The sequence below is a fragment of the Macrobrachium nipponense genome, chromosome 16 (genome assembly GCF_015104395.2).
Source record: "Macrobrachium nipponense isolate FS-2020 chromosome 16, ASM1510439v2, whole genome shotgun sequence".
Classification (NCBI taxonomy): domain Eukaryota; kingdom Metazoa; phylum Arthropoda; class Malacostraca; order Decapoda; family Palaemonidae; genus Macrobrachium; species Macrobrachium nipponense.
The window spans coordinates 58,641,317-58,654,507 of record NC_087209.1 but is presented as its reverse complement, the minus strand read 5'-3'; the positions used below and the strand labels follow the sequence as shown (position 1 = coordinate 58,654,507).

The 13,191-nt window shown below is 44.2% G+C and overlaps 1 protein-coding gene across 5 annotated transcripts in view; it reads right to left on the bottom strand.

The window, feature by feature from the left end:
* Positions 1 to 13,191, bottom strand: part of LOC135195739 (poly(A) polymerase type 3-like) — a 46,558-nt gene extending 33,367 nt beyond the window's left edge. For 4 of the 5 annotated variants that reach the window (XM_064222189.1, XM_064222186.1, XM_064222188.1 and 1 more), the window contains exon 1: positions 12,962 to 13,191. In XM_064222189.1, coding sequence (XP_064078259.1) covers positions 12,962 to 13,156 — 195 coding nt within the window. In that variant the 5' untranslated portion in view covers positions 13,157 to 13,191. The remainder of the gene's footprint in view (positions 1 to 12,961) is intronic. The other variant, XM_064222187.1, reaches the window with a different exon arrangement.

Genomic DNA, 13,191 nt, shown 5'->3' with positions numbered 1-13,191 from the left:
CTATTGTCCCACGTACATACAAACTCCCGACACTTCTTACAAATAGTATGTGGATCTACCGATGATTTCGGCAGTCTCACCTTACACCCTTCTTTCACACAAACTCTAAACATACTTCCTGAATCAGACATACTAAACAAGGTCCAAACAAAATGCGATTGCCACTCTAACTTCGTGAATACGATACCAATATCCAAAAGTCAGATAACGAGCAGGAAATTCTAACAGAGAACCAACAACGATGTTGCCGGTTCGGCTGGCAGAGAAAATCTGAGGAAAACGGGAATAGTTCCAAGTACCAGCGCCACGGGAGCGGGGTGGCCATCACCTGAACTACCAGTGTACTAGCGGTTGCCGCGAGTTTTGAAATTCTGCCAGTGCGTCAAGAGGATAAGCTATATATATACCTGCCAGGTAAGTGTCATGCATAAAAACAAAGTTTAATGTATACTTACCTGGCAGGTATATATATAGCTATATTCTCTGTTCCACCTGGCAGAAATTTTCAAAACTCGCGGCAATCGCTAGTAACCTATTAGTAGTTCAGGCAACCACCACCCCGTTACCGTGGCGCTAGCGCTAGGAAACCGTTCCCAATTGGGCCAGATTTTCTCTGAACCCTGTCCCCTGAGGGGAGGCGGGTGGGAATTAAATTATATATACCTGCCAGGTAAGTATACATTAAACTTTGTTTTATCATAAAAACTTCATTTTAATGTATGACACTTACCTGGCAGGTATATATATAGCTGATTGACACATTTGGAGGTGGGTCAAGGACAGCAGCATTCTTAGAGTATAAAAATATTATTAAAATATTATTAAATCCAGGTTCCTTACCTGCTAAGGTAGCTGACTTCATAGGTCCTGCCTCTAAGCCTGCTTAAACCTTAGTAGCTCTCAACAAGGAAGTGTCCTGTATGTTGAAGAAGCTAAGACTGGAACTGACAACTGGACGTGACCAATGTGTTGACAGATCCTTACAGCCCTCTTATGCCACGGCATTCAAGCTAGTAACAAATCATTTACCTGAACTACACACACACCATCACCAGATAATACTAACACGACTGAGAAAAGTACCGCACCCTTTTCTCAGACGACCAAAAAAACACAAACACCATCACCTAATAAAAACAACTAGCTTACAAGAAGGTTATGGGGTAGTAACTCCTTTGCCCAATACTGTACCCGAGGACACGTATGGACCTAGCGTCTGACAATTATCGAAGGTTGTCTGAACGTCCTAAGATAATGAGACGCAAATATTGAATTAGTTCTCCAATATGTTGATTCAATAATTTCCTTGAGGGCTAAATTCTTTTTAAACGCTAATGAAGTCACCACTGCCCTGACTTCATGAGCCTTCACCTTTAAAATACCAAAGCTCTGCTCTTCACACAACATATGAGCCTCTTTAATAACTCTCTCATGAAGAAGGCTAGAGCGTTCTTCGTCATGGGTCTAGTGGGGTCTTTAACTGAACACCACAGAGCATCAGACCTCCCTCTGATAACTCTTGTTCTTTGTATATAACATCTCAACGCTCTCACTGGGCAGAGAACTCTTTCTTGCTCGTTACCGACCAATTCAGCTAGACCCAAAACTTCAAAGGATCTTGGCCAAGGATTAGCTGGATCCTCATTCTTGGCCAAGAAACCTTCTTGGAATGCACACACTGCATTGCCGTGTCTCCATCCACCCACCTTCTTCGATATGGCCTGAAGCTCACTAACTCTTTTAGCAGTTGCTAATGCTACTAAAAAGATAGTCTTCTTAGCAAGATCTCTCAGAGAGGATTCCTCTAACGGTTCGAATTTGCTAGAAGTTAAATACTTCAAGACCACATCCAGGTTCCACGCAGGTGGCCTGCCTTCTGATTGTTTCTTCGTCCCAAACGACCTAATCAGATCTCTCAGATCTAAGTTATTCGAGATGTCTAGATCCCTGTGTCTAAACACTGAGGTTAGCATACTCTTATAACCTTTAATTGTCGAAACTGACAAGTGTAAATCCTTCCTCAAGTAAAGAAGGAAATCTGCGATTTGGGTCACAGAGGTACTGGATGAAGACACTTTCCTGTTTTTACACCACTTCCGGAAATTGTCCCACTTCGACTGATACACCGTGATTGTGGAGGTTCTTCTGGCTCTAGCCACTGCACTGGCCACCTCTCTAGAATATCCCCTCGCTCTGACCAGACGTTCGATAGTCTGAACGCAGTCAGACCCAGAGCGAGGGTATTCTTGTGAAACCTGTCGAAGTGGGGTTGTTTGAGTAAATCTACTCTTAGAGGAAGCGTCCTTGGCGTATCTACCGTCCATTCCAGTACCTCTGTGAACCAACTTTGGGCCGGCCAAAACGGGGCGGGGTATTAAGGTCATCCTCGCTTCTTTGCTCTCCCTGAACTTCTTCATCACTTTCCCAGCACCTTGAACGGAGGAAATGCGTACAGATCTAAGTTTGACCAATCCATCAGGAATGCATCTACCGCCACTGCTTCCTGGTCTGGAATCGGAGAGCAATATGTTGGTAATCTCTTTGTTCTGGCTGTCGCAAACAGATCCACTACCGGACGGCCCCACAACTTCCACAGGCTCTGGCAAACCTCCATGTGCAACGTCCACTCCGTCGAGAGAAGTTGCTCTCTCCTGCTCAACAGGTCCGCACCCACGTTCTTTTCTCCTTGTATAAACCTGGTGAGTATCACGACCTTTTCCTCTTCTGCCCAAAGCAGAATTTCTTTTGCCAGATTGTAAAGGGGAAAAGAATGAGTTCCCCCTTGCTTCCGAATATATGCCAGAGCCGTGGTGTTGTCCGAGTTGACCTGCACTGTCTTGTTTCGAATCAACTCTCTGAAGTGCTTCAAAGCCAAGAAAATTGCCAACAGTTCCTTCCTGTTTATGTGCCACTTTGTTTCGTCCTTGTTCCAAAGTCCCGACACCTCTTGAGGGCCTAATGTCGCTCCCCAACCCGCCCGCTCCGACGCGTCGGAAAACAAGACGAGGTCTGGGTTCTTCTGCTGAAGCGACATCCCTCTTGCTAACCTGCCTGGAGTTAGCCACCACTTTAATTCCTCCTTTACTTCGGTCGGAATTAGAAACTGGAAGGAATCCGGTTGCGATTTTCTTGGCCATGAATCCTTCAGGAAAAACTGAAGAGGTCTCATGTGCAGTCTTCCTAAAGAAATGAACCTCTCTAGTGAAGAGAGTGTGCCCAGTAGACTCATCACTCTCTTGCAGAGCATCGGTCTTTCTTTAGAAAATCCTGCACCTTCTGACTGCATTGGGCTTGCCTTTCGGGGGACGGAAAAGCCCGAAAAGTCACTGCCGATATCTGAATCCCCAAATAAACTATCTGTTGTTGGGGCTCCAAATGGGACTTTCCCATATTCACTACCAGACCTAGGTCTTTTGCTAAGTCCAATGTTTGACTTACGTCCTCCAGACATTGAATTCTCGACTGGGATCTTATCAACCAGTCGTCCAGATACAAAGATACTCTGATCCCTCTTAAATGTAGCCATCTCGCCACATTGGACATCATCCTCGTGAATACTTGAGGGGCTGTGCAAAGGCCGAAGCATAGGGCCTTGAACTGAAAGACCCTGTCCTGAATCACAAACCTTAGATACTTCCTGCTTCCTGGATGAATCGGAATATGAAAGTATGCGTCTTGTAAGTCCAGAGTCGCCATCCAGTCCCCTGGACGTACCGCTGCCAGTACTGAATCGTTCGTCTCCATAGTGAACTTGGTCTTTTCTACGAAAAGATTCAGTTGACTTACGTCCAGCACTGGCCTCCAACCTCCCGAGGACTTTGCAACCAGGAACAGACGGTTGTAAAATCCCGGAGATTCGTGATCCAGAACAGGTTCTATTGCTCCTTTCTCTAGCATGGAAGCTACTTGCTCCCACAGAGCCGCTTTCTTCTCTAAATCGTTGTAATTTGCCCCGAGGGCTCTCGGAGATGTTGCGAGAGGGGGTCTTTTCACGAAAGGAATCTTGTATCCTTCCCGAGCTACGTTGACAGCCCAGGGATCTGCCTTCATTTGTTGCCAGACTTCCCAAAAACCTTGAAGTCTGGCTCCCACTGTCGTCTGGAGGACCGAATTCTCATTCTTTAGAGGGGTTCTTGGCTCCTCTTTTCGCTGGTACTCTCTTACCCCTAAAGGCGGGTCGAGCGAATGTTCTTCCTCGAAAGGGCTGTTGCGACGGTCTAGTCTCCTTTGGCGTCTTCTTCACCAACTTGGTTGGTAAGAACTTCTTAACCGAAGAAGAAAGAAGATCTTGAGTAGCTTTCTGCGAAAGGGATAGAGCTATATCCCTAATCACCTCTGAAGGAAACAGCTGTTTCGAAAGGGGAGAGAACAGTAACTCCGATTTCTGAGAGTTAGAAACTCCTTTTGAGGCGAACGAACACAAGAGCGATCTCTTCTTAAGCACTCCTGCCGTGAATAACGAAGCCAGCTCATTCGTTCCGTCTCTAAGAGCCTTATCCATGCAGGACATAATGCTCTTAGCTGTTTCTAAGTCCTGCGAATCCTCTTCTCCTATGGAATTCGCTAGCGCTCCCAAAGACCAATCCAAGAAATTAAAGACTTCGAAAGTCCTAAAAATCCCTTTAAATAGATGGTCAAATTCCGAGGACGTCCACCAGACCTTGGCCGCTGTAACGCCTGTCTGCATGAGCTGTCACATATACTGGAGAAGTCCCCCTGGGAGGAGGCAGGTACTCCCAGGCCTAGACTTTCTCCAGTAGCGTACCATACTCCCGATTTAGAAGCTAACTTAGCTGGAGGAAAAACAAAAGAGTATTTTCCCGCTTCTTTCTTGTCCTTCATCCAGTCATTCACCCGTTGAAGGGCCTTCTTTGCCGAAATTGACATCGTCATTTTCAGGAAGGAGGACTTCTTTGGAGTCCTAGTCTTGGAAAACTGTGATAAGGGGGATAACGGAGCTGTCGGTTTAAATTCCCCCTCAAAAACAGCAATAAGACGTGAAGTCAGACCTTATAATCTGAAGAAGGTTCTGTATTCTTTTCTTCAATTACTTCCAACTCTTCTTCTGCTGAAGAAATATCTTGCAAGTCGTCGTCGTATTGACGCTTCGTTGACGGACTAGCGTCCTGCGCCTGCGTCCTGCGGCTAGCGAGGCATCGGCGTCCTGCCGCCTCTCGATGTCTTGCCGCCTGCGTCCTGCGGCTACCGATGCGTCTGCGTCCTGCCGCCTGCGTCCATCGTAGACACGCCTGCTTCCTGCCGCCTGCGTCCTGCGTCCACCCTTGGTTCCGCGTCCTGACGTTTGCGTCCTGCTTCTTCCGACACTATTTTCCTCCTAGCGCCAGTGCGCCCTGCGTCCTCGGCGAACGCGTCCTTGTCTTCCCTTTTCGAAGACTTAATGGGAAGGAAATCGTCCTTACGCCTCGAAGATGCTTGTTCAGGAGCATCCCAAGACTTCACCAACACTGCCAACTTGGACTGCATTTCCCGTAAGAAATGCTTCGTACCATCCTCCTGAATGGTAGACGACGAAGGATGAGGATTACGAGCTGGACTGCGACCTAAAGGAGAGCGATCTTGTACTCTACCCGACGGAGAAATACGAGGGGAGGATCCATAAGAAGATGGAGGCGATTCTCCCAAGGCAATACCATGCCGAGACGGACGTATATCGCCAGTGCGATTTGCGTCCTCTCTAGTACGAAAAATCCTTTTCCTCTTGATCGGTACTGCTCCCCCGTCTTCCGAGGATGACAACACCTCAGGACTACTCCCAGCCTCACTATCTTGCACCTGTCTCTCGAGAGCAGTTGATGTCCTGAACGTCCTCTTGAGTGGGCGAGACACCACTGCATACCGACGTTCTCGCTCGGAAGTCGAACCTTCCGAGGACGCACACTTCCCAGTTACGCCTTTTCTGCGGCGAACTGCAACAGCCTGGGAACTTGCAACAGGACTGTTCGAAGGGACGCCTGACCGTGTCAAAAACCTCTCTCACCTCCCTTCGACTGTCGACATGCCTTCTCCTTGGGTCTGGGAGCTTGACAGAGGTCTAGGTCTAGGAGCACGAGAGAGACGATCAGACGCCCCCTCCACTACACTTTCACTGCCATCGAAAGCACTAACTTTGTCTGTAAGTCGCTGTATCTGGTCGCCCATGGACGCAAGGGCAGCGAACACTTTCACAATATTTGTATCGTTCGTCTCCTCCGATACAGCAGCGGGCGCAGGATATACCTGGGGAGAAGGAACTACCAATTCTACATTAGAAGGAGCTGGAGAGGAAATACAATCACTCCTTTTACTCGAAGAATTTGACTTCTCACTACGAGAAACAGATCTCCTTACACGATCTTTCTCCAGTCTCTCAACGTATTTCATAAAGACCTTCCATTCCTTCTCTGATAAATTCTCACATTCAATGCATCTATTCTCCCAAGTACACATAGCCTCCCTACATTTCTTACAAACGGTATGAGGGTCGACCGAAGCTTTCGGCAGTCTTACCTTACACCCCTCTTTTACACACACTCTAAACATACTTCCAGAGTCAGACATCTTAAAGAACAATCCAAAGCGAATGCCAAGCTAACGTTTCCAAGTACAATACCAAAATCCAAGATCAGTCAGCAACGAGAATGAAAATTCTAGCAGGGAACCACCAACAATGTTGCCGGTTCGGCTGGCAGAGAAAATCTGGCCCAATTGGGAACGGTTCCTAGCGCTAGCGCCACGGTAACGGGGTGGTGGTTGCCTGAACTACTAATAGGTTACTAGCGATTGCCGCGAGTTTTGAAATTTCTGCCAGGTGGAACAGAGAATATAGCTATATATATACCTGCCAGGTAAGTGTCATACATTAAAATCCCAGTTTAGGGACCACCCCCTTCCTATCACCTGATTCTGGGAGCTGAGTTTGTCTGCCACTACATTCCATTTGCCCAGAATGTACCCAGCCAGCAGTTCCACTGAGTGAGCAATTGCCCACTCCTGTACCTCCATTGTCAACAGTTGGAGTTGTGAAGAAGCGAGGCCCCCTCATTTGTTGACATATGCTACTGCTGTGGTGTTGTTGGTCATGCGCATCACAGAGTTCTTGAGGAGCCAGGAAGGCTGTCTTGAGTTCTAGGACAGTGATGTGGAGGTATCTCTCATGTTTCCACACCCCTGAGGTGTGCATCCCATCCCTCGGTCGATACATCCGAGTACAGAAGCATATTATGAGGAAGAGTACTCAAGGGTAGGTACTTCTATTAAGAGGCTCCTGTCATCCAACCACCTTTCCAAATCCCTCCTTACTTCCTCTGATAGAGAAATAGGGAAGGTTGTGGATCTCGAGACTGGGACTAGTGTTCCTTCATTCTCCACTGAAGAGAACGAAAGTGGAGACGCCCATGGGGAACTAGCTTCTCCAGAAACGACAGGTGACCAACTATGACTTACCATTGCCAGTACTGGTTGTTCCAGTCAGGACAGAAACAGCGGTGAAACTTTCCTGAACTTGCTGATGCAAGAATCTGCAGGGAAGACTTTTGCAAGAATCTGCAGGGAAGACTTTTGCAAGAATCTGCAGGGAAGACTTTTGCTGCCACTGTATCGATCAACATGCCCATGCTTGGGTATGAGATTGTCTTGTCTCCATATCGCTGCCAAGTTGCCCAATATCAGGACAGGCACCGAGCGCTGGTGGCAGCACGGCAGCACCCTGGGGGAACGCCTCCCCTAACACCTCCCTCTCTTTACTGCCCTTACCTGCCTTTTCTGAGAAAGAGGATGGCTGAGCAGAAGAGAAGATGAAGGATGCTGGGGTCTTTCCTCTGGTACCCTTCGAAGCTTGGGACTTCCTGGGGTCTGAGGAAGGGGGAGCTTAGCCCGCAGGTCTAGCCGTAGTGATACGCAAAGAGGCCAACCTCCTCGTCGCAACCTGGAGGACGTATTTACTCAGTATTTAACATAATTTTTTTTTATTTTTCTTCCAATACAGCATCAGCTTCCACACTCGTGAAATCATCCCCTGTCAACGACGTCATTCACCCCCCAAACCATTCTTCCAGGCAATCACAGGCCTCATCACCCATGCAGTACACATAACCTAATTGCATTTTCATATCACTTAACAAAAAGTACCCACACTCATAAAAACACCCGCTTCCTGTTTGTAAAGTAATTGTATTTTTACCCTTGATTGTAATAACAGTTCTGTTAATTAACGTTATTCAGTTTATATTAATAAGGTAATTATATACATATAATTATTTGCATTGTACCATCATTGCGGAATTTCTATTGAGAACATTGTGTTTTTACCTTCCAGGTATAAGGTAATAAATGAAGATTCTTATGTTCAGTTTGCAAGGTATAAGTGCTTGTGTGATTTGAAGTCATTGTGCAGATGCTACCCTTTGTGAGCGTGGCATTTCATGGTATATTCCGTGTGGTGTTACAGCACCCTGCAGCTTGGGTGGTGTTTCTAAGCAATTGCGTTGTACCTTGTTTTACCTTGGAAATTGGTTTTACCTACATTTTTAGTGCTCTTGATGTAGGGAAATAGTGTTCTTTGTTGGCCAACTGTTTTATTCACCAAAGAATCTCTACCCAACACATCCCCTCCCTCCCCATTTTCCAACTCGTACCTTCAACTCCCTCAGCCGCTCCCCTCCGTGGAATATATGGCTCCCTAATGGGTTATGGTCTGCCACTACCAGAATGCAAACATGGCCACTTAGTTTATGCGTGTTCTCCCCCACCCAGAACCCTGAATTCCCAAATTCCCCCTTCATTGCTGGGTAGAGATACAAGGTAAGTAACAGTTGGCCGAGAACAGATAACTATAGTGCGTTTACTTTTCTAAGATAGCTCTGGTGGGGCCAGGTAGAAAAGGCAGAGTTGTCAAATCTACAGGTATCAAAGTCCCATCAAATGCTTCCCGCAGATATAATCCTTCTTAGGAGGATTCGCTTTAGACCTTGGGAGTCAAGGGAAAGGGTTTGCTTCTTCCCTGTTAACTTTTTGTTATTCCTGATTCTATTTAGCTATTCCTTCTTTCTCTTTCTATTATTATAGATGCGCTGAATGGTCTGTTAGCTCCGGTGTTTGGCCTTCACTATCTTGTTTTGTTTGGTTCATTTTTTAAGAAAAGACATCCACTCATTCCTTCTTTGCAGAACTTTTTTTATCAAAATCATCCAAGTCAGTACAGGAATAATTTTCTCTTTTCTTTTTTGAAACACTGGAGATTCCACTATATTTCTCATCTCTCTTGCTTCCTTGTTAAGTCAACGAATAGTCATTTCTGACACTTTCGTTGCTTCAGATGTTCTCGAAATAGCCTTCGAAACATCAGTTACTGGACCTTCGTGTTGTTTTTATAAAATGAAGCATTTCAGGACATTTATAGACTATTTCCTTGGTCTCAGGTGGTGGGTGAAAGCGTTTGCGGGTGTCACTTGGGCTGTCCATCCATACTTTTCACAGTGGTTTATCAAAAGCAAGTATCCTTTAATGATATTGACCATGACCTTTTAAAGCCTCTTAAAAATCATAGGTCTCCCAAACTCAGATGGCATCGCGGGGGAAAAAATATGCCATATCTTCATTTTCATTAAGAAATGAAAACTATTTCAACAGACTCCATGAAGCTGATATGTTTACCACAACATGAAATTTGGCAACGTATGATATCTGTACGAGCCACACCACAGCAATCTTAGAAAAGTAAATGCACTATAGGGTAAACAATCACGGACGATCCACCATCATCACGCTGGCCGGGTCTTATACACTCGATATTTAATTGGTGAAACAAGAATACAATTACAACTTTAAGCATCCCATTCAAAAGATTGAAGTCTCGTCAACATAATGTGATATACAAAAGCCCCATACGAGCTAAAATAAGCATGTGACGCTCTTCGTAAAATATGTTTTCAAAGCAGTTTTGAAATCCAATATGGCAGCGATCGTGTGGCTGGACGGGTCTAGTCATGGATGGACACCATCTTTCCCAGCCTTCTCAGCACTCATTTGAACAATGTTAGCGTATAAATGTAACATTTATTGATCTTACTCAAGATTGCAGTTGTAATCAGCACAATAAAACAACATTTCGTTGCCTATATTACTGAAAGTATGAAACTTTTTATTCCCGGGGTCATGGTTTGAACTGAACTCATTTTTACCTTGTAATCGATAGTTTTATCCTTACTGCCAACACAACTGAAACTTCACAGTGCTTATTTGATTGTTATTATGTACACATTTTGGTCTTAATTCACCTGGTTTTTAAGCACTCACTCCACAAACACAGTTACGAGCAGCAGACGACGACGCTGCAGTTTTATTCCCTTAATTGTTTACTTTACTCATTATTTAGTTCAACTTTACTTTGTTATTTCAAAATGTTTATTTAATTCATGTCTATTACCCCTTTTTTGCAACCAAATTACCCAGAAAAATTACAGATATTTCTAAAGTAGATACAATCCAATGTTTCTGACCATGTTGTACATCTGGCTGCCGAAAACCATAGAGGAACAGACAACGGATAAGTGGATTATGTTTTTTTTTTATTTTTTTGCTAGCACTTTTCATTGATTTAAGTCTATATTAGTATTTTGATTTTTTTTTAAAAACTGTATGCCAGAAATAAATGTAACCTTTAATGTTTGCATGCTAAGAATGGCAAAATCATCGTTGCTACATTAGTGGTGCTTCACACATACGCCGATGTATTATTATATACTGTTTCCATGAATTCTAGTTGTCATAGTAATGCAATAATGATAAAATTGCTTTAATATTTATGTATATATACTTTCAATACATAAGCTAATTTCACCAATTTCCACATTTTGTGAAAGTCTTATACCCAGTTTGGAGGGTGAACACATACCAATTGGCAACAGAGAGAGAGAGAGAGAAAGGAAGACGAAGGAAGGAGGACAGGGGTGGCGGTGGAGGGGGGGGAGAGGGTAGGTGGAGCTTTTTATGCGTGTTCGTATCCATTTCTGGATAATGGAGTTTGTCTCTTGGTACAAGGACAAGTGTCGTTATTCTTTACGATTAGTGATTCACAATACCCTTATAAATTACGGCACTAGGAATAATGCACTGTAGCAAAATCTCGTTCTGATACGAGTGTTCGTCACAGAAATATTGCCAAAAAACGTGCTTGCACTGTCTCTGAAACCGATAGTAGGTATGCTGCTTAGTTGTCAATCAAGTTTTTTGTAATCAAGTAATTTTTACAAGCTAGCTATTATATAAATTTGTATTTTTCTCAATCAAAACATATGCCCCTCAATGCTAAGTTTCCTCTTTTAACTACTTTCTGGTCATTGCAAATTTGGCCCCATTAATTTCTTATGGTGCGAAAACAGACAGAGGCCCAGGAACCGAAAGCGATTGTGTCACACTACAGCGGTAATCCGGAAGTAAAACATCTTCATATATCCAAAAAGTAAATAATAAAGATATATACGATTATAACAATTACATGAATAGCTGATAACAATCTGCATGAATAACGTAAACTGTTCTGCAAGAAAGTTGAGTATAGCAATTCATCTACAATAGGTACGAAAGTCAAGATGTCGTGACCTCATAATACAGGACTTAAAAGAACGTTCTAATTACGAAAAATAATTACTTAAATTTCAGTCAGAATCGAGTTACTTTTTCAATAACAAATAATTTCAAATTAATCATCATAAATATGTATAATATTGATGTTTCACTATTTATGTCGTGGCCAGTGATCGTGTTCCGATTGTTGTGATGAAAGTGCCCCAGCATCTATGGGTACAAGTGGTGTGCAGATTTATCACAGGAAATGGGAAGTTTGTTGACACAAGCGATTCCACAAACACCGAGATGGCATCAATCTTCTAAGATATTTAAGCGTAAGTAAAAATTTCGAAAGCGTTTTGGTGAGATTTGCACTGCGTTGGTCACCCTTTTCACTACCTCTATTTAATGCTTTAAATTTGGCCTTAATTTCTAACTTTGGAGAAAATACTTACTTCGAAAGGAGAGTAGAGGTCTTTAGCTCCGTCTTTCACCAACAACAAGTCGCGACTGATGCCCATCTCCGGTGTCAGGACGTGTTATAAGTACTTTTTCGGAGGGTGGCATGCCGTGACCGTCGGTGAGTTGAGCCAGTCCATGCCGTTGTTTACCCTAGGCCTTTCACAGGTCAAAAGCACTAAAATTGTTGGCAAAATCAATTTCCATGGTAAAAAGAAGGTGCGCCACTAGTTAGACATACCCAAAATATTATGAGAGAATTTACCTCATTTACCAGAATAGCCTAAAAATTAATTTAACGGCTAATTCGCTTATGATAGTCGTAACTAATAGAGTAGTAGCCTAGTACCCCATCCCCAAGGTGGACTATCAAATGCCAGTGGTCCTAGAATAGGTAGGCCAGGCCACCAGACCATTTCCCCCTCCCAAAATACCTATTTTACATGAATTAACCTTGTCTACTACAACAGCCTAAAAATGTAATGGTTAAACCTTCATGATAGCAGGAAGTAGGTAATAGGGTAGGCTAGTAGTACCTAGGAATATCCCTTGCCCACTTCTCCCCCAAAATAGCCTATTTTATAAGAATTAACCTTATTTGCCAGAATAGCCTAAAATGTAATGGTTAAACCCTTACGATAACAGGAACTAACAGGGTAGTAGGTAGCCTAGTATCCCTAGCCCAAGGTGGACCACTACCAAATGCCAGTGGTCCTCGGATAGTCTGGACCACCTCTCCCCCAAAATCATGGTAAGTTCAGAATTAACCTCATTTACCCGAATGGGCTGAAACTTTACTCATAACCTCCTGACGATAGTAGGAACAAATAGTTAGCCGTGTCCCATGCCCAAGGTGGACTATCGAACGCCAGTGGTCCTCGGGGGGGAGACAGGCCAGACCACTTTTCTCCCAGGTGAATATTTCGGAAGAATTAACCTCATTTACCGGAGTCACGGACAAATCACAGGCGACAACTGGCGAACCGACCCCACACTGGAACGCTGGTAGACTCGTCTCGTGGCCGCACTTGTCAGAAAAAGGGATAAAACTTGCTAATAACACGGGAAAAGGTAGGCAGAAGACCTTGCACTGGGTAAACAAAGCTGTGCCTCGGAACTTCACAACAAACATGGCCGACTTAAGCCATCCGGTCCTTCTAGATCGGA